At 32.8% G+C, this 26,666-nt stretch overlaps 1 protein-coding gene across 1 annotated transcript in view; it reads left to right on the top strand.

The window, feature by feature from the left end:
- LOC115883131 (DNA (cytosine-5)-methyltransferase 1-like) overlaps window positions 1-24,522 on the top strand; it is a 49,540-nt gene extending 25,018 nt beyond the window's left edge. Inside the window, exons 9-13 of the mRNA XM_030901441.1 lie at window positions 9,198-9,466; window positions 10,973-11,256; window positions 15,565-15,892; window positions 21,546-21,781; window positions 24,127-24,522. Coding sequence (XP_030757301.1) covers window positions 9,198-9,466; window positions 10,973-11,256; window positions 15,565-15,892; window positions 21,546-21,781; window positions 24,127-24,317 — 1,308 coding nt within the window. The 3' untranslated portion in view covers window positions 24,318-24,522. The remainder of the gene's footprint in view (window positions 1-9,197; window positions 9,467-10,972; window positions 11,257-15,564; window positions 15,893-21,545; window positions 21,782-24,126) is intronic.
- Window positions 24,523-26,666: the final 2,144 nt, after the last annotated feature.

Below are 26,666 nucleotides of genomic sequence, written 5' to 3' on the forward strand. Positions count from 1 at the left end.
TCCAATACTTCGATATTTGTTTGAGAACCACTGGATCTTTTCTGGATTTTCTTTCTTATAAATTTAATCTACTACCTATGTTGCCATATTATCAAGAAATTATTTTTTGAAATAAAAACTAAAAAAAAATTGCAAAAAAATTTCAAAAATATTTTCAAAAAATTCCGAATTTTCAAAAAAAATATTTAGAAAAAAACCTCATAGGCGTGTTTCTGGGGTTGAACTATACTACCAGTTAAGTTAAAATACTTGCACGTATTTCTGGGACACCCTGTATATGGTTACATAGTAGCGCCGCGCCGCGCCGCCTTGCGCTTATAACCTTGAGAAATTAAAGCGTGTTATCAAATCGGTTAGTTCACAGTAAAAGCAGGTAGGAGCCGTCAACCAGCGTTCGTCGGCGTTCTCGCTTTTACCGGAACGAAAATGTATTTATTTCTGCTTTGGCAGGCGCCGACGGCGCACAGAGGGTGTTAAGAACTAAAAGTTGGCCAAAATTATGTTTTATGATTTTTTTGCTTTTTTGCTAGTAATATTAATTATTAGAGGACAGGGTGCTAATATGGAACCTCATTTTGTTTTTCCTACACAATATTTTTTCCTCTACTCTGAAACCCTCCGATCAAATAAGGCCACGATCAAATAAGGCCATTCTGTGCAAAACCAAGCAATTGGATGAGGATGCTAGAACAAGAAAGTAATTTGTATATTATAGACGATATTTGAGCGAGGATGGGTGTTATAGGGTAAAGACTATTTCCTTTAAGAATCTATTTAAATCAATGTTTTTTTGGCAGTGGCAAATATTCGCAAGATTTTTGTACATATTCCAAAGCTGGAGACTTTAAGCATTGAACGGATACTAATTTCTATGCGGAATATTGCCCAATAGTCTTACACCTTATAAAAATGCCTCTGATTTTTTAAATATAAAACATTATAAAGAAATAGAATAGAAGAAAACGTTTCCAAATAAAAATATGGCATAAAACAGGACTTGACAGCTGGCTCTGTATCCATCATGACAGTTATTATAAACAATTTGCAAAAAAGCACTATAAACAATTCCACTATTTTATAATCTTAGAAATATTCAGAATACACTCAGGATAATTCATACTTATAATTGAAATATATTATTTATTTGATAGTCAACTTACGACTTAAAAAAGCTAATAAACGCTTACATTTAGTATTTATAGATTTGTATTCAGTTAAGATAAAAAAATGAAAATAAAATATTTCACTTTTGGCCAGGTTTATAGACCAAATACCCCTATGTGCGGGGCCGGCGCGGCGGAGCGGCGTTTGGATATGGTTAGGTTAGGTTAGGTTAGTTAATCAGGTAAATTTCCTCTTTATTAACTGTATATTATGTATATTTCATGTGAACTATACAATTTTTAAAATACAAACCAAAAATCTGAGGAATAATTATGTTTTCCATGTATTCTACAACATATTTATTAATCCGTAGTATCTAACTAGCGTGACGTCATAAATCTCGCCCCAAGGCTGTTCTATTAGAGACGGCATTGGACGGCGCTGGTTGCCGGAAAGCAGAAACCTGCCTCCACTATGTTCGTACCCTTAGCCTCTTAACAAAAACAAGACTGGAAACATTGAATCAAGAGAAAAAGTTCAGCTAGCGTAGGTACCTTGTGAATGCGGTGAGTAGTATATCGGAGGAACAAAATGTCTTTTAGATATATCTACGACTTAACGAACACAAAAAAAATATACAAACTGTGAAAACATTGAAGCCAGGTATTGCAGTCCATGTGAATTCCAAGCAGCACAATATAAAATACTCGGAAACTCGGGTTGTCCACAGCGTTCCTCAATGGAAAAAACGTAAATTTAAAGAATCCGTCTGAAGATCAAACATTAAAACAATAATCAAAACAATAAAATCTTTAGAAATATAAATGTGTGAATCTATACGGTATGGCAATATGAAAGTAACAAAATGTAGCAAAAACGAGTAACAAAAAATAATGTTAGAACTTTCGCATATATATTTTATTTTTATAAGCTCGTCGTACATACAAAGCCCGTCGTGCACCTGCTAATAAACTCGAAAATGTTAATTTCAGTTTTAAAAACGACCCCAAGTTAAGGCATATTTCTGATTATTTTACCCACCTCAACTATATCGTCTAATTATGCTATAACGCACCGAACTATGAAAAGTTGGTTTAATATAAGGCAAGATAACTTTCTTTACTGCTCTTCTCCTAGTCGTAAAATTTTTAAAACCATAATAAACACCTTAGATTTTATAATATGTAGATATTAACTAGATACCCGCTCTTATAATCCTTAATTTGAAGCAGCGTGGAACAAATCTTCCTGAAAATATCGTTATAAATTTAAACCTAAAGGTTGTTATTTTTTATAGGTTTAGATCATATAGTAGCGTTTTTTATAAAATATTACCACTGCGAACGGCAGCTTTTCGTTGGTAGAGCAGTCGTGGATAAGAAACTAACAGTGGAAACTAACACTGGAAAGAAACTAATTAACAATAATAACTCGAAAATATAAATATTGGGCGCCAGGCATGAACAGAGAAAGAAAACACAGTTGTTTATTGCTTAAAACTAGTGACTATATTCATTCATGATGTATTCTGATGGTAAATAGCATTGTACAATTTTAATAATTATTATAGTGGTTATATGTCGAGTAAAAAAGCTATGCATGTAAATGATATTAAATATGTTCTATGAAAAGGTTATGGAAAAATACAATGCATGTAAAGTTATAGAAAATATATGACAGGTAGCATTACTTTATTTAATTTGTTAAATTTTATGCGGTGTTAAATCTGAGATGTTGCAACCCGTAGATTCTAGAATCTATATCTGGTTATTCATCTGTTAATATATAGCGCAATAATAATATCTATAGAAAGTAATACTATTACAAGACGTACCTAATGTAATGAAACCTAAGATCTAAATCATATTGTAACTACTAAATCGACATAAATGTTCTTAATAATCTAACCACTAAACATAGTCTAGTCATAGTACAATATTATTTAAAATGTACGTTATTATGTTAAGACTGAAAATCGACTGAAAACCAGAACCTAAATCTACACTTAGCTGTTCTTGAGGCAATCCTGTTTCAAAGAGTAGCAGCGTGAAGTGGGCTCCTATCTCTGTACTGTCTGTCGGCGATCCTGTTGGCCAATACAACAAAAGAGGCCAGAATGAGGACACCATGAATCAATACAGCCGTAACTACTGACTAGGCTTAGAAATGGAAACGAAGCAGCATGGGGCTTACGCTACATCCATACTGTGACAATATGGCTACACTATCCGTACCTTGGAACACTACTAGAACCTTGGATAATGCCCGTACCTTGGATACTGTTCGTACCTTGGACCCTAAAAATATGAAACTCTTATTTAAAACCAAACAAAGTCTAATAAACAAAATAAACCTACCTCGAATTACTTCCGAGGGCTCAATAATAAACAAAGAAACTGTCCTTTCTTCCATGTAACATTCTGGAGGACAAAAGCAAAAGAACACCAATGTGCCAGCAAAATACAAATACGAGTAAGGTGGGTCGACCCAAAACTCTACCCTAAAATATTCAATAATAATAACGAATCTAATAAAGATAATATCTCATCTTTACCTGTAGCTTCGAAATAGCAGCTGATTCAAATTATACAGCAAGATTTAAATAAATGCAATTTCTCTAAGCAGGGCTCTGAAGGTGAGCGTCTGGCCAGAGGCCAGACTAAAAGTGAAGTTAAGCGCGGAGTGACCTCGGAACGATGTTGACAGCGCCTCCACAGAACAGTGAAACGATAGCAGGGTTGCTGACTAGAGAACGTAAAAATTACGCCAAGCGTGTCAAATAAATTATCCGACCTGAACGAGAGGGAAGGACGTTATCACTCCCCGGTGATGATACGCCAGATATCATATATCATATACAAAGACATGTAACGAACTAAAAACGTTACAATATTAACTGAGTATTCAATAGCTATCCCATCAAAAATCATAAAATCACAAAGTCACAACGCATTTCTTTCCCTACACAAGTTGAGTGATGTCACATAAAACCAGGTCAGCTTTTTTACTGCCTCAAGTGCTATACGGTGGAGTCACTAGTCGCTCTGCAGTGATAGGGGTAGTTTATTTCAACCCCTTCCACTCATTTTAAAAAGGTGAAAAAATTACCAGAAAGTGTGTTTTCATAACAGTAATGCTTCCGTAAAATTTCATTAGTCTATCTCTTTTCGTTTTCAAGATAAAAAATAAAAACATTATTTTTCCGCCATCTTTGTAGCGTTTTTTAAACCACTACCACTGCGAACGGCAGCTTTTCATCGGAGAGCAGTCGTGGATAAGGTATTTCACTAGAGAGAAAATTAATCAGTAATAATTAACAAAAGATATATAGATATTGGGCGCCAGGCATGTACAGAGAAAGAAAACACAGTTGTATAATACTTAAAACTAATGACTATATTTATTCATGACGTTCTTTGCTGATACATGACATTGTAGAGTTCTAGTAAATATATAGTGGTTATATGTCAAAGAAAGTGGTGGTAAGAGTCGTACTAAATATCAATGAAAACAACTACGATAAAATACAGGACATGTAAAGTTTAAGAGAAAATATGAAATGTAGCATTACTTTAATTAATTTGATATATTCCATATGATGCTAAATCGAAGATGTTACAACCTGTAGATTCTAGAATCTATGTTTGATTATCCATCTATTAAAATAGTGCAATAATATCTATAAAAGTAATACCATTACAAGACGTAATGCAATGAAACCTAAGATCTAAATTATATTTTAAAGATTATATCGACATGAATGTTCTTAACAATCTAACCACTGAACATAGTCTGTACGATATTACTTAAGATGTGCGTTATTGTTTAAGACTGAAAATGTTTTAGATGTTAAAATGTAAAACTAGAACTTAAATATACACTTAGCTGTTCTTTTATGTAACCTTGCTTCAAACAGTAGCAACGTGAGGTGGTCTAGCATCTCTGTACTGTCTGTCGGCGATCCTGTTGGTCAAAACAACAAAAGGGGCCAGATTGAGGACACCATAAATCCTTACAGCCGTAGCTACTGACTAGGCTTAGAAATGGGAGTGAAGCAGCATGGGACTCAAGCTACCGTATGATCGAATAAAAACGGCGTCAGCGATGGCTATGAAATGAAGATCGCTGTCATTTTATATGTAAATTTATATAAGAAATGCCAGCGATCGTCATTTCCAAGCCAACTGGACACCGTTTTTATTCGATCATATGGTACATGGACGCTGTGGCACTTAGATGTAAGAAAAAATCGTTCTTACTGGGGACACTCGTCCACAGGACATCTGTACATAAGATAATGTCTGTACATAAGGCACTACCCGTACCTTGGAAATAGTCCGTACCTTGGAAGTAGTCCGTACCTTGGAAATAGTCCGTACCTTGGACGCAGTCCGTACCTTGGACCCTAAAAATATGAAACTCTTGTTTAAAACCAAACAAGGTCTAATAAACAAAATAAACCTACCTCGAAATACTTCCGAGGGCTCAATAAATAATAAACAACATGTCCTTTCTTCCATGTGACATTCTGGAGGACAAAAGAAAAGGGACGCCAACGTGCCACCAAAATACAATTACAAGTTAGGTTGGGACATCCGCAACTCTACCCTAAAAATACGCAGTAATAGTAACGAATCTAAAAGGATAATATCTCATCATTACCTGTAGCTTCGAAATAGCAGCTGATTCAGATTACACAGCAAGATTTAAATAATCACCATTTCTCAAAAACGGGGACTAATGGCGTCTGACAGGCCAAACAGTCTAACCAAAAGTGAAGTTAAATCACAGAGAGTTGACAGAAGCGACGTTGACAGCGCGCGCCTCCACAGAATAGTAACAGGGTTGTGTCGAACGATAACAGGGTTGGCGACTAGGGAACGTAAAAATTACGCGTCAAATAAACTATCCGGCCTGAACGAGAGGGAATCCGGTGATGATAGGCCCAGACATCATATATTATATATAAAAAAGACATGTACCGAACTAAAAACGTTACATCTTTGTACCGCGATATCTCCCTAATGGTTGACTTTTCACCCAACGTTTATAAAGCAAACTACCCTTTATTTTGAACAAGGAATCACCCCCTGAAGTTTTTCGCATTTGTTTTGAAACACCCTGTATACGACCATGCAACAGCATCTGTATCGCTACACGAAAACACAAATAAATTCCGTATTAAAAGAGGAGTACGGCAAGGCGATACAATTTCCCCCAAATTGTTCATAGCACTATTAGAGTATATGTTCAAAAGACTAAACTGGGAGGAAATGGGCATTAATGTTAACGGGGAAATGCTCAATAACCTGCGTTTTGCTGATGACTGGGTGCTGATTACAGACAAAATACACGAAGCTCAAAATATGCTAAAAACACTTAAACGGGCGTCAGATCAAATTGGACTACGCATAAATTGTTCAAAAACCAAACTAATGACTAATCTTGTTATTAGTGGAAATGTCTCGGTAGACGGAGCAAATATAAAACAAGTATATTCATATAAATATCTGGGGCACGAACTAACAATTGGCCGCGATAACCAGACGCACGAGATACAAAGAAGAGTAGGACTAACATGGGCAGCATTCGGCCAACTAAGATATGTGTTAAAATCAGATCTACCAATGTGCTTAAAGAGGAAGGTGTTCCATCAGTGCGTTATGCCAGTACTTACATATGGCGCAGAGACACTTACACTGACGAAAAAGTCCATAGAAAAAATCCGTGTAGCCCAACGAGCTATGGAAAGAGCAATGCTTGGTGTATCTCTAAGAGACAAGATACCCAGTACAGTTATAAAACAGCGTACACGAATAACAGATGCTATATATCTGCTTAAAAAACTCAAATGGAACTGGGCTGGGCATATTGCAGAAGAACGGATGATAGATGGACCAAGCTAATACTAGAATGGCGGCCAAGACAAGATGCTCTCAGAAACAGAGGCAGACCTCCGACAAGATGGTCAGATGACTTGAAGAGATTTAGGGGAAACTGGATCCAAGTGGCACAGGACCGAGAAGAGTGGAAGGATTTGAGGGAGGCCTACGTCCAGCAGTGGACACTTCAGGCTGGTTGATGATGATGATGATGATATTATCTTCAAGTCTTGAATCGTGACTTTTTGTTTTCCGTTGGAGAGTACTAGTGCACACAGGACTTAATAATAACTGCTAGTTAAAGATTAATGCATGCCTGTTTTACGGTAAAAAAAAGTATACCACAGCATTTAGCGCAGCTGCAAATATTGTAGAAAGTATACAAAAATTAAGAATCATGGTTAATGGTCCGTGATTGCTCAGAGTTGAAGATTTCTATCCTCGCCTGCAGTAGATTTTTCTTATGTTAAAGTAGCACGAAGCATTTGAGGCATTAGCATTTGAGTTCTGGTTCTTTGAGGTTATATATTACGATGATATTCGACATGACTTCTTCCTGTAGGTACAGTTAACGTAAGTGTAATATTTAGGTATGTGCACTACCCAATTCATTTCGCCAATATAGTATCAGTCTTTCCTCGCAGAATTTCAGAGTCTTAAAGGCGCATATGAAAGTGTGATTTCTGAATCTTCTCAACATACTGTTACGTTTTTCGTCGGTTCCGTGTGGATAGAAAGTCACAATTTATTTAAACACTATTTATTTAACACTAATTAACAAAAACAAAAACGATAAAAGACTTAAAGAACTATTTACAAACGATTTATAACTAAGAATTTATTTTTGAATTTTAGCGCGTCAACTGTACTCGTCTATTTATAACTGCCCTCTCTAGGCCACAGCCGCCGGCTTTTATACCTACAGCTAAAGATTTCTAGAATAGTCCATAGATCGTTAGGTGCATAGAGAAGGTTTCGATTGTTCTCGTATGTACTACTCCATTCCAGTGGAACTCGATTCTTCTCGAATCTTCCAATGAATCATTACGGTGTCTATTCTTTAATGCGATGTTAAGGTCATGCGAGGGCGGGCCATATATTTAGGTTAGGTCGAGTCCACACCGGTCCGCAATAATACAATAATATTGAATACAATAATGTTATCCACATCATATAATATGAGTCCCCATACTTTAAAATTATCTATATTATTCCACATTATTCGTTTTAGACAAGTAATTTGTATTCAATAAAAAAAGTGATTTTAATTTACTATTTATAATATGCATGTATCGCTTACTTAACTTAAACTTAATTTAGTAGGTCTTACAAATTATTTTTTAATTTTGTACAATATCGTATAATATATTATGAAATTTAAATTACAAACTATCTATGTTATTAAAGATAAGGTGCTTTAATTTTACTTGTGAATTGAAGAATTTTATGAAGGTGTTTCTTATTTCCGACACAAAAATTAATTCAGAAACATAATAATTCACTATTATTTTATAAATGTATTATTATTTATTTTGTTTCTTTAATATTAAAGATAGAAATACATAATATATATATTATGTACATAATGTTGGTTTTGGTTCTTTTAATTCCACAAAAATATAAAACAAAATAAATGAACAGAAAACATTATCCATGTTAACAAATAACTTGGGCAATCAAGGAGTGATTTATGTGAGTGCATCACGTCTAAAATTTATAAAATCGCAGTATACACTAAAAGTTATATTTTGATACTTAAAAATCATTATATCGTACCTCTTCAACGCTATTTGAACGGAAAACGTACAATAAAAAGAAATGTGTTTGTACGGATTTGGAATATGCCATTTGATTTATTATCCAAATTTATGAAGGGCATGTTCTTAACGAAAAGTCTGGAAACAAAAATGTATAGAATCATTTTTATAGAAAATTTTGTCAGCTTTATTTTTATATATAGAGCGTTTTTCGATAGCTATCATAGTTACCGAGATATAAGCAAAAAAGTGAAAAAAATTGACATTTAACTCCTCCCCACACCTCGAGCTCATCGTCTATCTTCGGGGACTTTTGACACATATTAGCTCAAGTCTAGAGGAATCGTTTTAAACAATTTTCAAAACTGTGGGAATTTTTTCCACCGATGGGCCTTTTTTTACTAATTTGACTGGGGTATATACTCCCGTCTTATAACTTAGCAATTAATTTCAGATCGAGATCAACTCAGTGGCAGCGAAATCCTTCAAATCAAACAATCCAGCGGCTATAATCTTGGAACAAGACTGTAACAGCGTCCTGTCGTTATTGCTCGAGGGTAAACAGAGAGATATTAACATGCCCGAGAAGGGTGAGGTCGACATTATAGTAGGGGGGCCTCCGTGCCAAGGTTACTCTCTCATCAATCGATTCCAAAAAAATGAGGGCTCCAAAGAGAACAATTCGCAAATCAATACGTATCTGGGATTTATAGATTACTACAGGCAAGTAAATAATTAAAAGTGCATCATAAAAATTGGTATTGAATTATAATTAGATGCCAAAAAGTTACAAAAAAAATGGAAAAAATATTATTGTGTTTATTTAAAAAAATTTCTATGGTGGTATTTCGCCACTATAAGAAAATCTACAAAAAAAATAAAATTATTTATTTTTTGTAAACAGTGCTGCGTTAATCTGGCTGACTTTAAATTTTTTTATTAATGCCGTTCGAATTTTATTTAAAACGTATTAAAATATAATGTAGGGTAGACTGAATAATTTGTTGGTTTTGTTTTACGTTGTCAATAAAAGTTATTAATTTGAGTTGTAAATTAAAGTTGTAAAAAAAATATTTCTAATAAGAAAAGCTAAGTTGTAATAAAAAATAAAAGAAAAATACTATAGATACGCTACTGAAACCACTAACTCAAATTGACGTGTGCTTATTATTTTAGAGAAGTAGTATATAAAACTGAAAATGCAGGAAAAATATAGAATTACTTAATTTCAAGTTAATTTCCTAATTGATTACCTTGGTTTACTACGCGTAATCTATATTATACAGGATAAGTTTTAAATAAGTGCAAATATTTTTAGGGGGTCCAGAAACACGATTACGAGTTTTTTTTTGGCGAAAAAAAATTCTGAAAATTTGGATTTCTTGGGAAAAAAAATTGGAATGTTTTAGGCTCGGTTTTAGTTAAAAACATAATTTCTTGATAATATGACAACATAAGAAAACCAGAAAAGATCCAGTGGTTCTCAAAATTTAAGCAAAAAAATTTTTTTTTTTATTTTTAAAGAGAAAATATGTTTCTTTTATCGACATCTACCAGTCCAGAAAATATTTGCACTTATTTAAAACTCACCCTGTATATATATTTTTTTAACCAAAATCTACGGCACGTCGTACAATATCATTTTAAGTATCTCACTCAATTTACAATTTTCCTGTTTCCTATTTAATAGAAAGATTTTTTAATGTAATTTTTTTCGAGGATGCCGATTTTCCACCTCAACATTTTTTAAAACGTCAATTTTGACAGATATGACACCATCTTGATTTTTTTAGTAGAAATTATATCCCATATTTTAGCATCTTCCGGTAGACATGTTTTAGCTAATTTTAAAAAAATATAGTTTAATATACTTTGCACTTACCGTTTTCGATATAGGTACAGTGCATTTAAAAATGAAATATTCCAGATTCATTTTAAGTGTCTCGCCGAATTTAAAATTTTCCTTTTTCTTATTTTAAGATATAATACAATTCTTTTAAAAGTTCCTCAATATGGCCGACCTAGTTACGAAAATTGGTAATTTTTTTAATGAAAAATAAGTTGGCGTTAGCGAATTCAGAAATTAATTTACTCTTTGGTTAACAATAACATTTTTCAGGATTGTCAAGTTGATGTTAAAATTAGGTTATTAGGTAGTTGTCATAAATAAAAACATAGATTGCCTAGAATGCCAATTAAGTATTAAATGACTTTCCAATTTTTTTCCAGACCGAAATACTTCATTTTCGAAAACGTGCGCAACTTTGTCAGTTTCAACAGCGCCCTGTATTTGAAACTGACCCTCAAATGTCTACTGGCCATCGGCTACCAACTCTCCTTCGGCGTGCTGCAAGCGGGCAACTACGGTTTGCCCCAGACGAGAAGAAGATTTTTCGTAGTCGGTGCCGCACCTGGGTTAAAGTTACCCAGGTTGCCCGATCCCACGCACTGTTTTGGACGTTTTGTTAAAAACGTCGAATCCATTAGGGTGGACAACTTAAAATATGATATAGGTACGTATATTTCACACTGTTTACTGTATTGGATGTTTCAAATTTAAAGGTAACAATTATTGAAATCTTTGTTCTAGTTTGGTATTAGAGATCTCAGTCAAACACTTTAAAATTTGTGATATATTAAAGAAATAACGATATAGAGAGAAAAGGCAGGCAAACTGGATTCTGAGGTTAATACAAAATTATAATAAATCGAAAAAAAATAAGACTTTAACACCCTGTAGCTACGAAACAAAGCGGAATCGGACCTATGTTGATATGAAAAATAAATCTTATTTTTACGTGAGGAACCTCCCCACTAGAGATGGCACATGTTTTTTGAAACATCCTGTATACGAACTTTTTTACTTATTTTTATCAACAGAATATGCTGCCAATTCACACAATTGAATACAATTCGGACCACCCTGTATATTCTACCCTGACCTACTAATTTGCTTTGAGCCATTTTAAAGGTGCGTATTCATTATCCGCACGAACGAACGAACGAACCAACGAATGTTCGCTAGTGGTATGGACGGGGACCGCACGAGAAGACCGGAGGCATTTGTTGGCGAACGCCTTTGATGTACCGACTCGAAACGGATGGTCGAGCGAACGAACGGCCGCATGCGTTCGGTCCCCGTCTAAATATACCGCACTTTCTTTCGTTCGTTCGTTCGGATAATGAATACGCACCTTAAGGTCCTATTCGGCGTATAAGGCGTATTCATAAGGCGTATTAAGTATAAGGCGTATTCATTATCCGCACGAACGAACGAACGTACGCTAGTGGTATGGACGGGGACCGCACGATAGGACCGCACGAGAAGACCGGAGGCATTTGTTGGCGAACGCCTTTGATGTACCGACTCGAAACGGATGGTCGAGCGAACGAACGAACGAACGGCCGCATGCGTTCGGTCCCCGTCTAAATATACCGCACTTTCATTCGTTCGTTCGTTCGTTCTTTCGGATAATGAATACGCACCTTTATGCGTAACATACTGTAGATAGACAGGTATGCCGCGATCGTGGGAACATTGGAGCTGATTACACAAAAATAGAGAGAATTTTCTACAAATTTATTCATCCTTTTTTGTCGAAAAAAACAATCGCAAAAAACCTTTCCTCCAAAATGGCACACACTTCCCATGTCAAAAATTTCGACTCGTCAAATTTCAACTAAAGTTATTAGGCTAGCGACTAGCGATCTCTGAATTTCTACAGGGTTGGTCACCACATACGACACGGAGTATTGTAGCTAAACGATTAGATTTTCACAAATTGTAAGTTTTGGGTTCGTTGAAGGACTTTAGAGCTACAATTTAAAAATATTTTTACAAGATACAGAGTGTCCCAAATAAGTAAAAAATATTATAATTGTATTTTTTTTTAAATATAGTATATTATTCTCTTTTTAGATACTACGATTGAAATAAAGGTAAATTTGATTAAGGTTTATCACACTTAAACCTTACCGTTTTTGAAATATTTTCAATTTTGTGAAATTGCAGTAAAAAATTTAAGGCTTCATTTCTCCGAGGATTTTAAAGTTTTTAATACAAAATATTTACTGAAGATTATTTATTGATCAGATGTGTAATGTGTTACAATAATATAAATTATACTACCTCATACACATAGTGTCCAAAAAAAATGATATTAAATAATTACTAGCTATAAACGGCAATAACTTGTTTAATTTAAATGGAACATCCTGTATATTTTAGGTGAATCAGATGCCCAATTTAATTGTCTATCAAATTGTATGTTACCATTTTTTACCTATCCCTTCAAGTTTTCGAAGAAAATGAATTTTCTTATAATTTAGGACTCATTTATCACTATACCCATGGAATATTGACATTTTAGATTATTTTTAAAGATGTAACAATTTTATTAAAAAATAAAAAAAAACTGTTTAAATATTATTTGTTAAAGAGAACCAATTACTAATATGATACTAGTATTTAAACTACATTAATTGACTGTTTAGGTTGATAATAATTGCTCCAAATACTAAAAAAATTGAATTTTGTATGTGTATTAGACAGTGTGGTAAGAAGGAACGCCTTATAAATTTAATTTCATTTTTTGACGAATGCTTATTTATAACAACGGAGACGTTTATTGTCATAACTTATTATTATATTGATTTCTGAGTCAAATCCACATTTATTTAGAGTTTTAATTTATTAATTAAAACAATTAAGTATGTAAATAATTAATTTTTGGGCGGAAATAATGGTGGTATATTTAATTAGTATACTCTTTTACAACGATTTAAATAGTTTTCTTTTTCTAAACAAATGGACTTGCAATATTATTATTTTTACCACCTATACATTTTGTACATATGTTACTTTAAAAAAATCTAAAATGTCAATATTCCATGGGTATAGTGATAAATGAGGTCTAAATTATAAGAAAATGCATTTTCTACGAAAACTTGATATGAAGAGATAAGTAAAAAATGGTATAATAAAATTTGATAGACAATTAAATTGTGCATCTGATTCACGTAAAATGTTCAGGATGTTCCTTTTAAATCAAACAAGTTATTGCCGTTTAAAGCGTGATAAACCTTAATCAAATTTTTACCTTTATTTCAATCGTAAAATCTAAAAATAGAATAATAAACAGGGTGTTCCATTTAAAAAAAATACAATTATACTGTTTTTTACTTATTTGGGACACTTTGTATTTTGTAAAAATATTTTTAAATTCTAGCTCTAATAGTCCTTCAACGAACCCAAAACTTACAATTTGTGAAAATCTAATCGTTTAGCTACAATACTCCGTGTCATATGTGGTGAACAACTCAGTGGCGTGTCGTATAGGGGGCCAGGGGGGGCGAACGCCCCCTCCGCCCCTGTGGGCTTAGCGCCACTGGCGCCCTTTGAAAAAAAAATAGAAAAACTAAATTTAACGCAAAAATAAACGGTGCCCTACCGTGCCCTTAGCTCTTCAAGATAAAAAAATGACGTATATATTTCTCACATTTTATTTTTGTTTTTTAATGTTTACTTAGATTTAATTATAATTTAAATCTCAAATGAAGTAGGCGTATACGTACGAAAGTTTTCATATGGGTTTGAAACTACGCTACCGCTAATTGTCTACATTGTCTATAAATAAAAATACAATGGCTAGACATAACCTTGCGCCGGCGCCGCCACAGAAGAAAATGAAAGCAGTCGCGATGGAAATAAATTCGGGGAATCACCGACCGAAATATAATCGATTATAATGAAGTGCCGAATAAAATTAATATATTGTCCAATCACTTGCAAAAGGTTAATATCAACTTCTGTACAGCTGCTCACATGATTACTGCGGTAATTAAAGATCTCAAATCATTAAGAAGTGAAAAATATTTTGAAAATTTTAAAAAACAGGCTACTATTTTGGCAAATAAATGCAATACATCAACATTATTTTCCACAAAAAGACAAAGAAGAATAATAAAAATTCATGATGAAATCCAGAATGATTACCTACATCAAAATTCTGTAGATAATTTCAAGATATCAGTGTTTTATGGTACTTTAGACATTTTAACTGGTACTCTAGAGGATCGGTTTGAAGACTTCCTTAATATATGCCAAAAATTTAATTGATTATTGGATATGGACGTCAATGATGACAATTTAAAAATTGTGTCGTCAATGACGTCAAGAATTGGACGTCAATGATGACAATTTAAAAATAAAATGTCTTATGGATATACAGATATTGTACCAAGCGGATGTTAAACCTTCTTTAGTTGAGGAATATAAACATTTTTGCAGTTTATTAGAAGAAATTAATGCTGACGACAACAAACTTGCACCTGACGAATATTTATCATTTTTAATTTCCAATAACCTAGGGTCTTCATATCCATCTTTATGTGCATTACTGAGGATTTTTTACACCATAGCCACCAACAGTGCTGGCGCAGAACGATATTTCAGTAGATTAGGAAGAATTAATAATTACCAGAGGACAAGATTATTAAACCAATATAGAACCAATTATTTATCACTTTTCAGTATTGAAGCAGACACAGCCCAGGATCTAAATATAGGCGAAATAATTGATTCTTTTAAATCGGTTAAAACAAGACGTTTGCATCTTTGAAATAACTGTTTTGTATACTAACTTTTTTAATAAACAAATTTATAATTAAAAAAAAGCTTTCAGGTAGTCTTATTATTTAAAAAAAGTTTGTAACTTATTTGATCCTTTATTGATCATTGCGCCCCTTAAGATCTTTGCCCCCTCCGCCCTTTTATCCACGACACGCTACTGGAACAACTCTGTATATTAATATTTAAATAGGAGACAGTGCCATTGGAATGCTGGGATCCTTACCCTACAGAACGGTTACCGTTAAAGACGCAATTAGCGATCTACCGCCCGTTACATACGAAACAATGGCAGCTCACATGCCTTACAATTCTTCCAATCAATCCCACTACGCGAAGCAACTGAGGGAATATTGCGGCAGGGACGATGCCCTGAGGGATCACGAATGTAACCCAGTGTCTGCCCTCGTAAGGAAAAGGATTCAATTGATACCCGAATACGGCGATTGGACGGATTTGCCGAACATTGCAATAAAGCTAGGGGATGGAACAAGGACGGAGATACTAGATTATGCCTACAGGTGAGTTTAAAGATTGATTCTTACTATACCTTAAGTTTCTATACCATATTCATTCCATTATTGTATTGACGCTATACGTAAGCTTCCGTTCCGTATCAGTATCAGTTCCATACTTTTTATAGTACAATTTATATCATTACGAAAGTTTTATTTTAAAAATTTGTATCTTTTGAAAAAGCTAATAGATTTAATTAAGAGGTGAAAGAATGAATAAATATCAGCAAAATTTTAACAGAGCTGGTACACATGTAAGAAGTTGACAACGCTGTTTCCGATACGTTTCAGTCCGTCCGCCAAAAACATGTATGGAAGGAAAGGATATGGAACGGAAGGGAAACGGAACGTATAGTGTGCATTGTTCTATTCATTTACATGATATAATATTTTATGTAAACGGAAGGGAAACGGTAGGGAGCTGATATGGAAGTTATAGAGAGAAACAACCTTTAATTGGAAGAAACCATGATAAATATTGTATCTACAAGGTTATTTATGCTAATCGATGCGATGTACTGCAGCCAGGTGATCAAATTTTAAGAAACTGTGAGTGATGAGGTCGTTGAAGGACTACTAGAGATATAAAGGTTCATTCACAGAACAGATACAAATCTTCATTCAGGACCTCGAAATTGGTGGAATAAATTAGCAATTTCAATTATCGCAGAAGTTTGTTGTTGTAATTACAATGTAAGCATTCAAAACGTCAAAATTAGCGATAGTAATTTTCAGTTAGTAAAGCTTCATTCAGAACCTCGTAATTAGTGGAATAAATTAGTGGTTTCAATTACACTATATACTTTTTAGATTACGATCATTCACAATATTTAAAAAAAATTGAATAAAAATAGTAGATCGAATATCCTAGCTACAGCTTGTCTTAGTCAATTGTATCCATAGAGAAAGCCTAATATTTAGTTTATAAAACAATCAACTTTGGATTTCTTACCACAATTTCTCTTGACGGATGATAATCAAAGACCAAAATGACATTTCTAGCAAATTTTGAAGTATAATTAGTGGAAAAGTTAAAAGTTCGATAACTGTTTCTATTAATTGAAAATGTCTACCACCAATTTCGACGTTCTGGATTAACCTTCATAAACTCCGTAAAGAGTTTATGAAGGTCAAAACTTACATTAAATACCGAGTGGGGTCCAAATGTACCCCAACATTTTTTTGGCTTATTGTCATTTTTTTTATGTTATAATAAAAATAAAACACATTCTGCTTTTAAAAAAATATATTTTTGCACAAAAAAGTTGTCAGTGTTAATTAATGAGTTAATAGGTACATTTTGAAAAAAAAAGTAAATGAAATGATTAGAAATAATAAAAACAAACTGTTGTATTTTTTGAATGTTCTGCACACATGAACTGATTGCACCGAATACAAAACTTTCGAAATTTTCTGTCTTTACTTCTGCTGCATAAAGGAGGGTCCACATTTAGTAACATGTTATATAACATTGCTATTTAACAAGCTACATGTAACATGTTAAAAAACCGGGAGCCGTCCACATTATAGTTTTCGTAGTCATGAATCGTTTTGGCGAGAAAGAGGTTCAGCTCGCAGCAGCGGCGTGCGTAATTATTTTTGAACTAAGGGAAAGAAAGTCGAGAAAAAAAGCGGTTTTAGTCCGCCATAGCCTACCAGCAAGATCTAGATACAGTTGAACTCAATTAGCTTATCTTTTCAATACTTGCCTCGGCTGTTTCTCGTGGTGTGTTTCTGTCTTTTAAAAACATTAATAATTTACAGTACGTCTCGTCTGCTGGATCTGCGTCAATGAAAGGAATGCAGACAAAAAACATTTAAATAAACAGCAATATATTCTATACGTCGATTTGACGAGTGCGTCACCGCAAATCGCTCCGCCCACTCATTTTATTGGCTACTTGCAAATTTGTCGAATTTTTATTGATGGGATGCGTCGTTTATTTTTTACGAAAAACATCGAGAGAATATCGTTTCCCCTCTCACGGATACCCCGTAGCTACAGAACGGACAGACGTACTGTAAAAGCAAAAGCAAACCATTTTGAATTATCCACTTCATCTAAATCATGCAGTTCCTAATTTGCATTTCTTTTGTTCCCGCTGGAACTGGCCTATTAGATTACGCATTATTTCTCAACTTTTTCTGTTTCCAAATACACACTATGAAATGAAAATCGCTGTCATTTTATATGGAAAATTATATGGGGAATGTCATCGATCGTCATGTCCAAGCCAATTGGACGGGAGGCCGACGGGACGCAGTTTTTTTTTCGATCATATGGTATTATTGACCAGTAAATAAACAAACCAATATCAGCTCACCACACTAAGATTCTGTCGCACACGTCCCTGAAAATATGAGCGGCTAAACTAGAAATTTAGCAAGTGTGGACGCGTTGTTTCATGTTACAATAGCAATGTTGCACAACATCTTTTGATCTTTACCGACTACAAATGGATAACATCTAGCAAGTTATATAGCATCGAAATTTGCTAAATATAACTAAAAAATATGTAACATGTTATATAACTTTGCTATATAGCAGTGTTATATAGCAAGTGTGGACCGTCCTTAAGAAACGCTGCTTTCTGCCAATAACGGGAACAGGTTGTTCGTCCCTTACGTTTAATTCTGGCAGAATGGTTAACATGGATTATTTTATATTGGAATGTAACGACTAGTCATTTTGGTATCTACAAATTATGTTTTTTTTTTCTAATTAATTCTTGGCCCCAAACTCCAACAAAAACATTCTTCTCCTATCCAAGCGATTTTTTTTCCAATCTGGATTTTTCAACATCCAAAGTTTATAGGCGTTGATGCCACCAATGTTCAGCAGATGAAAAAATATTGCCATCGGCCATCGATTAGTTTTTCTTTGTGTTGTGAATTCCTTTGCTAATTTATCTGTTGTGTCCACTGCACCCGTTGTTTTATTGTAATGTAAGGTTATGTCTGGTTTGTAATCAGTTGTTTCTCCACTTATTTTGTCATCGTTATGTTCTGTAGATAAAGGAATAACTGCCGCATTTTTGTTTGGTACGTAGGAAACTAAGGTTTTATTTTCCATAAAAGCAAACCGAAAAACCGCTTGAAAAGTCCTTTTTATATCTTGCTGCATGGGAGTAGTTCTTTTGGAATATAAGGTTTATTTTTACGCAGTGTACCACACAAGGTAAGGTTTTTATCTAAAAGCTTATTAGCTAACTCAATACTGGCAAAAAAATTATCAATAGTTATTCCATATCCTGAAGATAAATGGTTTACCAGTTTCATCACTACCCTTTGTCCTTGTCCTTTCTCTGGTTTCTTTCCTACTTTGCCTATTGCGCGTCATTTCAACAATTTGGGGTTTATTTGTACCCCGATTGGTTTTTAACGTAGACAAAATTTATACCTGTCAATACATACCGAGCGGGGTGCAGCTGGACCCCAAGCAATACAACTCTCTATAATTATGTACAATAAAAAGCAATTTATTCAACATTTTGTATACTAATTTAGATATATATTTAAGAAACATAGCTTCTCTAAATTATGTAAAAAAAATAGTTTAGAAAATATCCCCAATAATTCATATCTGGGGTACAGCTGTACCCCGCTCGGGTTTATGAAGGTTAAAGGAACAAACTTCTACGCTAATTGAAATCGCTAATTTATTCCACTAATTGCGAGGTTCTCAAATTCACAATGTCTAAAAATTTCAATTAAAATTAATAGAATATCTTAGCAACAGCTTGCGGTAATCAGTTGTATCCATAGAGAAAGCCTAATATTTTGCTTATAAAACAATACTTTAGTTTCTAACCACATTTTCTCTTTACGGATGATAATCAAAGGCCAAACTGACATTCCTAGCAAATTTTGAAGTATAATTAGTGAAAAAGTTAAAGGTTTATTAACTTTTTCCAATAACTGAAAATTCCTACCTCTAATTTTAACGTTCTGAATGCTTACATTGAAATTAGAGGAACAAACTTCTATGCTAATTGCTACCACTAATTTATTCCACTAATTGCGATGTTTCGGAATGAAGTTTGAAATATAAAGTATAATTGAAACCACTAATTTATTCTACTATTTTCACTGTTCTAAAGAAAGCTTAATTCAAAATTATTATAAAAAGATACAAGCTGTCCCAAGCAAACAAAAAATATCAAAGTTTTTTTTATATGGAACACTCTGTATATTGTTAAATTTTTAGTTTCTACAATTAATTAAAATAAATATAAATTGATCAAGGTTTACAATACATATAACCCTATAACTTTCGTTTTCGAAATATTTACGATTTTGCGAAAATGAACTAAAAATTTAATGCTTTATTTTTCTAGGCATATTTAAGTTTTTAAGACCGAATATGGCACTGAAGTTTTTTTTTTATTTACTAAATATTGTGATGCAATAATAAAAGCATGCATATACAGGGTGAGTCTTAAATAAATGCAAATGTTTTCAGGGCAGGCAGATCTCGATAAATGAAATATATTTTCTCTTTATCGTTTTTCAAATAAGTCCAAAATAACCGAGTTTTTTTACTTTGAAAATTTCCAAAAAAAATAAAAATTTCCTTAAATTTTGAGAACCACCGGATTTTTTCTTCTAAATTGTAAATTTAATCTACTACTTATGTTGCCATATTATCGAGCAATTATGTTTTTTAAGTAAAAACTTCCTAAAAAATTTTTACTTTTCAAAATCCCAGATTTTCAAAATTTTCGCGAAAATCTTGTTTCTGGGATCGAAATACACCACCCCTAAAATATTTACACTTATTGAAGACTCACCTTGTATATAATACATGAATAAAACTAATATTACCTTATAAACAGTGTCTAAAAATGTATTGTCAATTATTACTAGCATTAAACCGCAATAGCTTGTTTAATGTAAATAGTATGATGCAAGTAAATAAAAGCAAGTATAAAATACAATAATATCAAATAAACAAGACTTGACCGTCAGGAATTTATTAAACGATATTTTTATTCTTAATAAAACAGTCATGATTTATATACTACATACAGATTGGGCCTCCTATATTATTATATTATGTACTCAAGAATTAATAAAACTAAAAGTAAGTGAATAATTTTCGGAAATCTGTACCAGGTACATATTTGGATTTATATTTTAAAATTTAAATTTAAGTTACCTTCGCCATTTTGTCCAGAACATATGGAAATTAGATAAAACTAAATCATCTTATAATTGTGTCATTGTGTGGTTTTGGTTAAAAATATTTTCCTAATTTAGTTTAATTACTTATATATAATTTATTATAAACAAAATGAGTAAGAAAAAGTTGAAAGATATATTTTTCAACTCTTTTCTATTTGGCTTTTTTATTCGCTTTTGGAGATCCGCTATCCCTTATAGTAGAACATAACATTTTATTATATTATTATATGGCAACAAAGGTAGTTGATTATACAAGAAAGAAAATCTAGTGATTCTCAAAATATAAGCGAAAAATCAAATTTTTTAAATTTTAAAAATCCAATATCTTAGTTATTTTGGACCTGTTTGTAAAACGGTAAAGAAAAAGTATGCGTTTTTTATCGAGGTTTACTAGTCCTGAAAATATTTACACTACTTAGTAACGACATCCTGTATAATGAAGTAATGAAAGAAAAAAATATCTGAATTTTTTTAGAACAAAAACACAAGAAGTGGATAGTCCTCCTCGAGGTATGTGTGAATGCGTTGGTGAAAAAACCTGCAATAAGAACCACAAGAAATATTTAAGATCTCGAACTATAATACCTTGGTCAATAGCTCATACGGCTGACAGACACAATCATTGGAGAAATGTGTATGGCCGATTGGATTGGGATGGGTATTTCAGCACAGTAACGACAAATCCAGAACCTTCTAGGAGCCAAGGCAAAGGTACAAACTATATATGTTCCTTTTATAAAAAAAACTTAAGTATTTTGCCACTGAAACTAAAATCTAAAATAGTTATTTGTGTAATTAGTGCAAAAATGACATATTCGTTGCACAACCGACGCATGAAAGAAATCCCAACTAGCATTTATAGTGGCAGATACGTAACTGCTACTATCAAAGCCACTACAAAGTGGGCGGTGACCATCAGCGGCTACGCCGTATATTCGTAGCTCTGCTAAGTAACTGCGACCAAAATGGGGAAAGATTTTGAGTAGCCTTGGGTAGTTTTTGTCACTAAAAGAGTTACTATGATGTGTTACTACAAAGTAGCCTACTGGTGAATGCGACTTATCCGTTACGAAGCTTCCTAGTCGCGGGTTCGTGGCAGCCAAGTGTTATCTACCGACATGTGGAACTTTCGTTAAACTGTTGAACTTTATTCGCAGCGACCTCTTCGTGCAATTTCACATTTCATAAAAATAAATATCATGATGGAAAATAATTATGGAAGCCATTATTATTTTTTGTTATTTGTTATTTACCGTGCGATCTTAACGCCTTTTTTAGGTAAATTCCAGAACGCAATCAACTTTACTGAATAAAATAGTGGGTTTATGTAACAAAATTTTCGAGTGCTTCTCAAAATATTTTAAATTATTATATTATTTGCAATAGAAACTCATATTTGTAATTAAAAAATTATAATAATTTGCTTGAAACCGGGGTTAAACTTTAAAATATTTAGTCCATCGTCAGAAATAACAAAATAACTAAGGAAAAAAGCTTTAATCTAGGTATATTAGCTTAAAAACGCATAATGTTTGAGCCATTTGGCTGTTCGTCTAAAAGTTTATGAAAAAAATATGGCCGTTTAATCCAAAAAATACTTTATAGTTCCATATGCTTCCACAAAGTACCGGGAACAATAACATATTAGGCCAACCCTACCCGTTTGGAAATTTAAAATCTTCGGATTGATAAAGTGGCAATCATAGCTATCCAAAGACGACTTTATAGAAACAATAACTTTTTTGGAACTACATGGTCAACGATTCTTTTGAACCATAAAGTGATTTTTTCCAAGAAAGTTCCCTGCGCCACCAAATTGCCACTTAATTGGAGCGTTATGCTACACCGATCGCGGCGGTGCGGTGGCGACTTCATTGGTGCCACTATAACGTTCCGCCTTGTCCTTTGAAGTTATTTTTTACTTATTGTGCATTTTCTATTATTAGTGTTTCTATATTATTCAGAGCTACATGAGGTATAAAGTATTTTAACGCCCACTCTTTTAGCTCTTGTTTTATATTGTTGTTGGTTCTCAAATTAGTTCTCCTCTGAGATTCAGTTTGAGATGAACTAACACTACACTCATCTACAAAAACAGCTTCAAAAATGTCTCAGTCACTACCTGATTTATGATGTTTATCAGTAGGATTATAGAAAGATGTAGTTTTTGTTTCTGATGTTGATGCATCGGCTCGCAGTGATTCCTTGTGTTTAATTCTTCGGTAGAGAGTACTGGAATATCTAAATTCCTATTTATTCACCTTAGGGATTTTCCAAAATTTTAATAAAGCTTAAAAGCAAGTAAAAGAAAACACTAAAACAGAGCAGCACATGATGCAGTTCTAAGACAATTTCATTTATTAGGATATATTAAGTTACGGTCACTATAAAGTAGCCGTTTTTGACCCCCGTGACTTTTTAGTGGCAATGGATGAGCGACGGCTACTTTATATTGACCTAGGAAGGTAGCAGTAACCATTTTGCTACTTTCAATGCTACTATAAATTAGAAGTAACTAGGTGTCGTGGCCGCGACTACCCCGTAACTTAAATTGTTACTATAAAAAAAACTAATGGGGGCATTATGGTAGCACTTGTTAGTAACCCCTACTTTGAAAAGTTTCTATAAAGTTTTGGTCTTTTATGGTGTCTTATTCGAAGATTCGGGTAGTTCCAGCCACTTCTTTAAATTAAATGTTTGCGACTTGCAATCGGGGTGTTTATTTTCCACTTTTATGGTAGGTAGGCACTAACCGGTCACTCTCGTTAATATACTTCAAAGCGACTATTCCTTATACAGTAACATTTTAAGTGGCAGAATGGGCCTAGGAACTATACTTTAGGGGCAGTGACATTTTAAAAAGGACTGGGAACTATATTTGCTAGTTTGGAATGCATGTAGTGGTATGAGCCAAAAAATAAAATGCTCAGAAGACCTGGTTCTGACCAAGCTAGACCTGGTTCTGACCGAGCTAGAGAAAATAACAAAAATAGAATACCTACGTTAAATTTAACGCTGTTTTTTTGCATCTGAATGAATATTTATTCATGTTTTAGCCTTACATCCGGATCAAGACAGAATTATCAGTGTAAGAGAGTATGCAAGAGCACAAGGGTTCCATGACGAATTTATATTTGTAGGCAGTACTTCAGACAAGTACAGGCAAATAGGTAATGCAGTACCTCCACTTTTGGCTACAGCTATAGGAAGAGAAATAATCAAAGCTATTCATGCTAACAAAAATTAAACTCAGTTCTGTTTCGACTAAATCTGCTAAAATTTTATATCAACGACTTCTAGTTTTTAAATTTGTTTTTGTTGCTTAATTAATTTATTTGTTTACTGTATTTTAATGTTACTGTCTGTATATTTTATATACCGTTTATATAAGATTAATTTGTTAATTATTTTTTTACAGACTTAGATTTAGTGAGGAGTAGATACCCAGACTTTTTTATAATAGTTTTAAATTTACTTTTGTTAGTTTTGTTGTTCCCAAACATTTTATTTCTTTTACTGTTTTTTAATTTTATGCGTATACGATCGACCAATAATAAAAGTAAAATGTTGACGTTTTTACATTCAATAGTTGTTTACATTTTTGATAATCTGAACTTGATAGATTTAGGTTTGCTAAAAAGCAACTAGATTTTTATATTCTATTAAGTACATAGGACATACAGTCTCCTACATTATGTTGTACCTATAGTAACTACCTAACTTTTTAATATTTTAATTTTGTTTTGTCATTTCTATATGTTTCTTATTAGAAGACATAAAATACAATCAATGTGTTTTATGATCAAGCACAGCTTTTTTTATCATGACAATGCATAAACAGTTTTTTTATGGAAATATATTTTTTTTTATTTGTCTAAGCACACTTGATCATAAAACGTATTTTTGAGCATAAGGTTTATTATCATATAAATCTATAGTTCTTTATACAGGTGGTTTTGTATAAGCCTAAACCACCTGTATACACACTATTGACCATAGCAATATAAAATAAAAAAATTTAGTTAGTTAGTTAGAAGTTTTTATTGACATATTGGTGAATGCGCTGGATTAAGATAAAATTATTTTCATTTATATTATATCCCAGTTTATATTCTTGATAGGTAAGGATATATAACTAAGGTAGGTCTAACTACATCACTACATGCACAGATTAAAGTTTGTGCTACATGTCACATGAGGTATATATTTATTTCTAACATATTAAATAATAATTGTTATGACCTTTAAGACATATTTTGTTCTAATAAATCTATAGAATTGTTGCCATTATTGGCGCTATATCTGCTTATAATAAATATACTGATATTTGTAAGAAATATGTGTTTAAATATTGTGCATAACTATTTGGGACATGACAAACAGTATCTTGGACCATTTAGCAACCAAATTTTGTGGTATGATAACACAAAGCTGATATTCTTGTTTTATTATAATACAATTATCTAAAAATGGGATTGAATAATGTATAGTACAGTGATTATCAGAGCAGTATAGAATAATAATTTCAATAAATGCATTATAAGTTTGTCTTACATTGTTATCTAAATGAATAAGGAATACATAATTCAAATAACCTGATTATATATTTTTTACCGCACCGTATACAGAGTGTCCCAGGCTGAGCGTGCATTAAAAGTTTTTAGGGAACTATAAGATCTAGATTGGAGATTTTTTGCACATCTTTGTATCACAATGAGATCTATATCGATTAAAAATATTTTCAATTATTGATAGCAACTTTCTTATTTTAAATAAGTACCTCCATTTTTTAATACATACTTAAATTCTCTGTAAAATTTTATGAATTTTGATATCAAGCGTCTATACCTAACATTAACCGTTTTTTGAGAAAAAAAATATTTAAATTTTCGGGTGAAAAAAACTGCCTGTGAAAAAAAAATTGTATAGCCTAAACGTCAAATTTAGTGATTACCACAGCCACTGTGACATAAAGAGAAGACATGTGGCTCTCTATTTCAAAAATTAAATTGTTTGAAAATTACAAAATATTGCCCGTAGCTGTCATGGAATTGGGAGACTAAAAAATTATTATAAATCATTTTTTTTTTTCAAATGGAAACCCATTTTTTTATTTCACTAGTGAAAAAGTTTTTCAATTCGTTACTTTTTAATTATTACATGTTCCTATACAAAAAATAAATGGTTTTTAAGTTATTTAAGATTTAGTTTTAAAGGAAAAACATTTCTTGATTTTATCTAGCTTCCAGTCAGACATTTTATTGCCTTCTGTCAAAAAACTAATTATATGAATTTTGTTTATTATAAATACTGCTGCTAAACCTTTATAAAGTGTATTTATAAAAAGATATCTATAGTGATATATATCTAATGGCAATATGACATAACCAGATATAGTTTTACGTCGTTTGACGTTTAACGTCATAGGCTACTGGTTAAAAACTAGAAAAATATATATACGCTTTAAAACTAAATCTTAAATGACTTATAAATGATTTATTCTAGGTATAGGAACATATCGTCCCATTACTGCCAAAAGTCACTAACTTACTTTTTATTACTTCCGAGAAAAATGCGTGTATTTCATAATGATGTT

Source organism: Sitophilus oryzae, unplaced genomic scaffold (genome assembly GCF_002938485.1).
Source record: "Sitophilus oryzae breed Bouriz unplaced genomic scaffold, Soryzae_2.0 scaffold_1816_pilon_pilon, whole genome shotgun sequence".
Classification (NCBI taxonomy): domain Eukaryota; kingdom Metazoa; phylum Arthropoda; class Insecta; order Coleoptera; family Curculionidae; genus Sitophilus; species Sitophilus oryzae.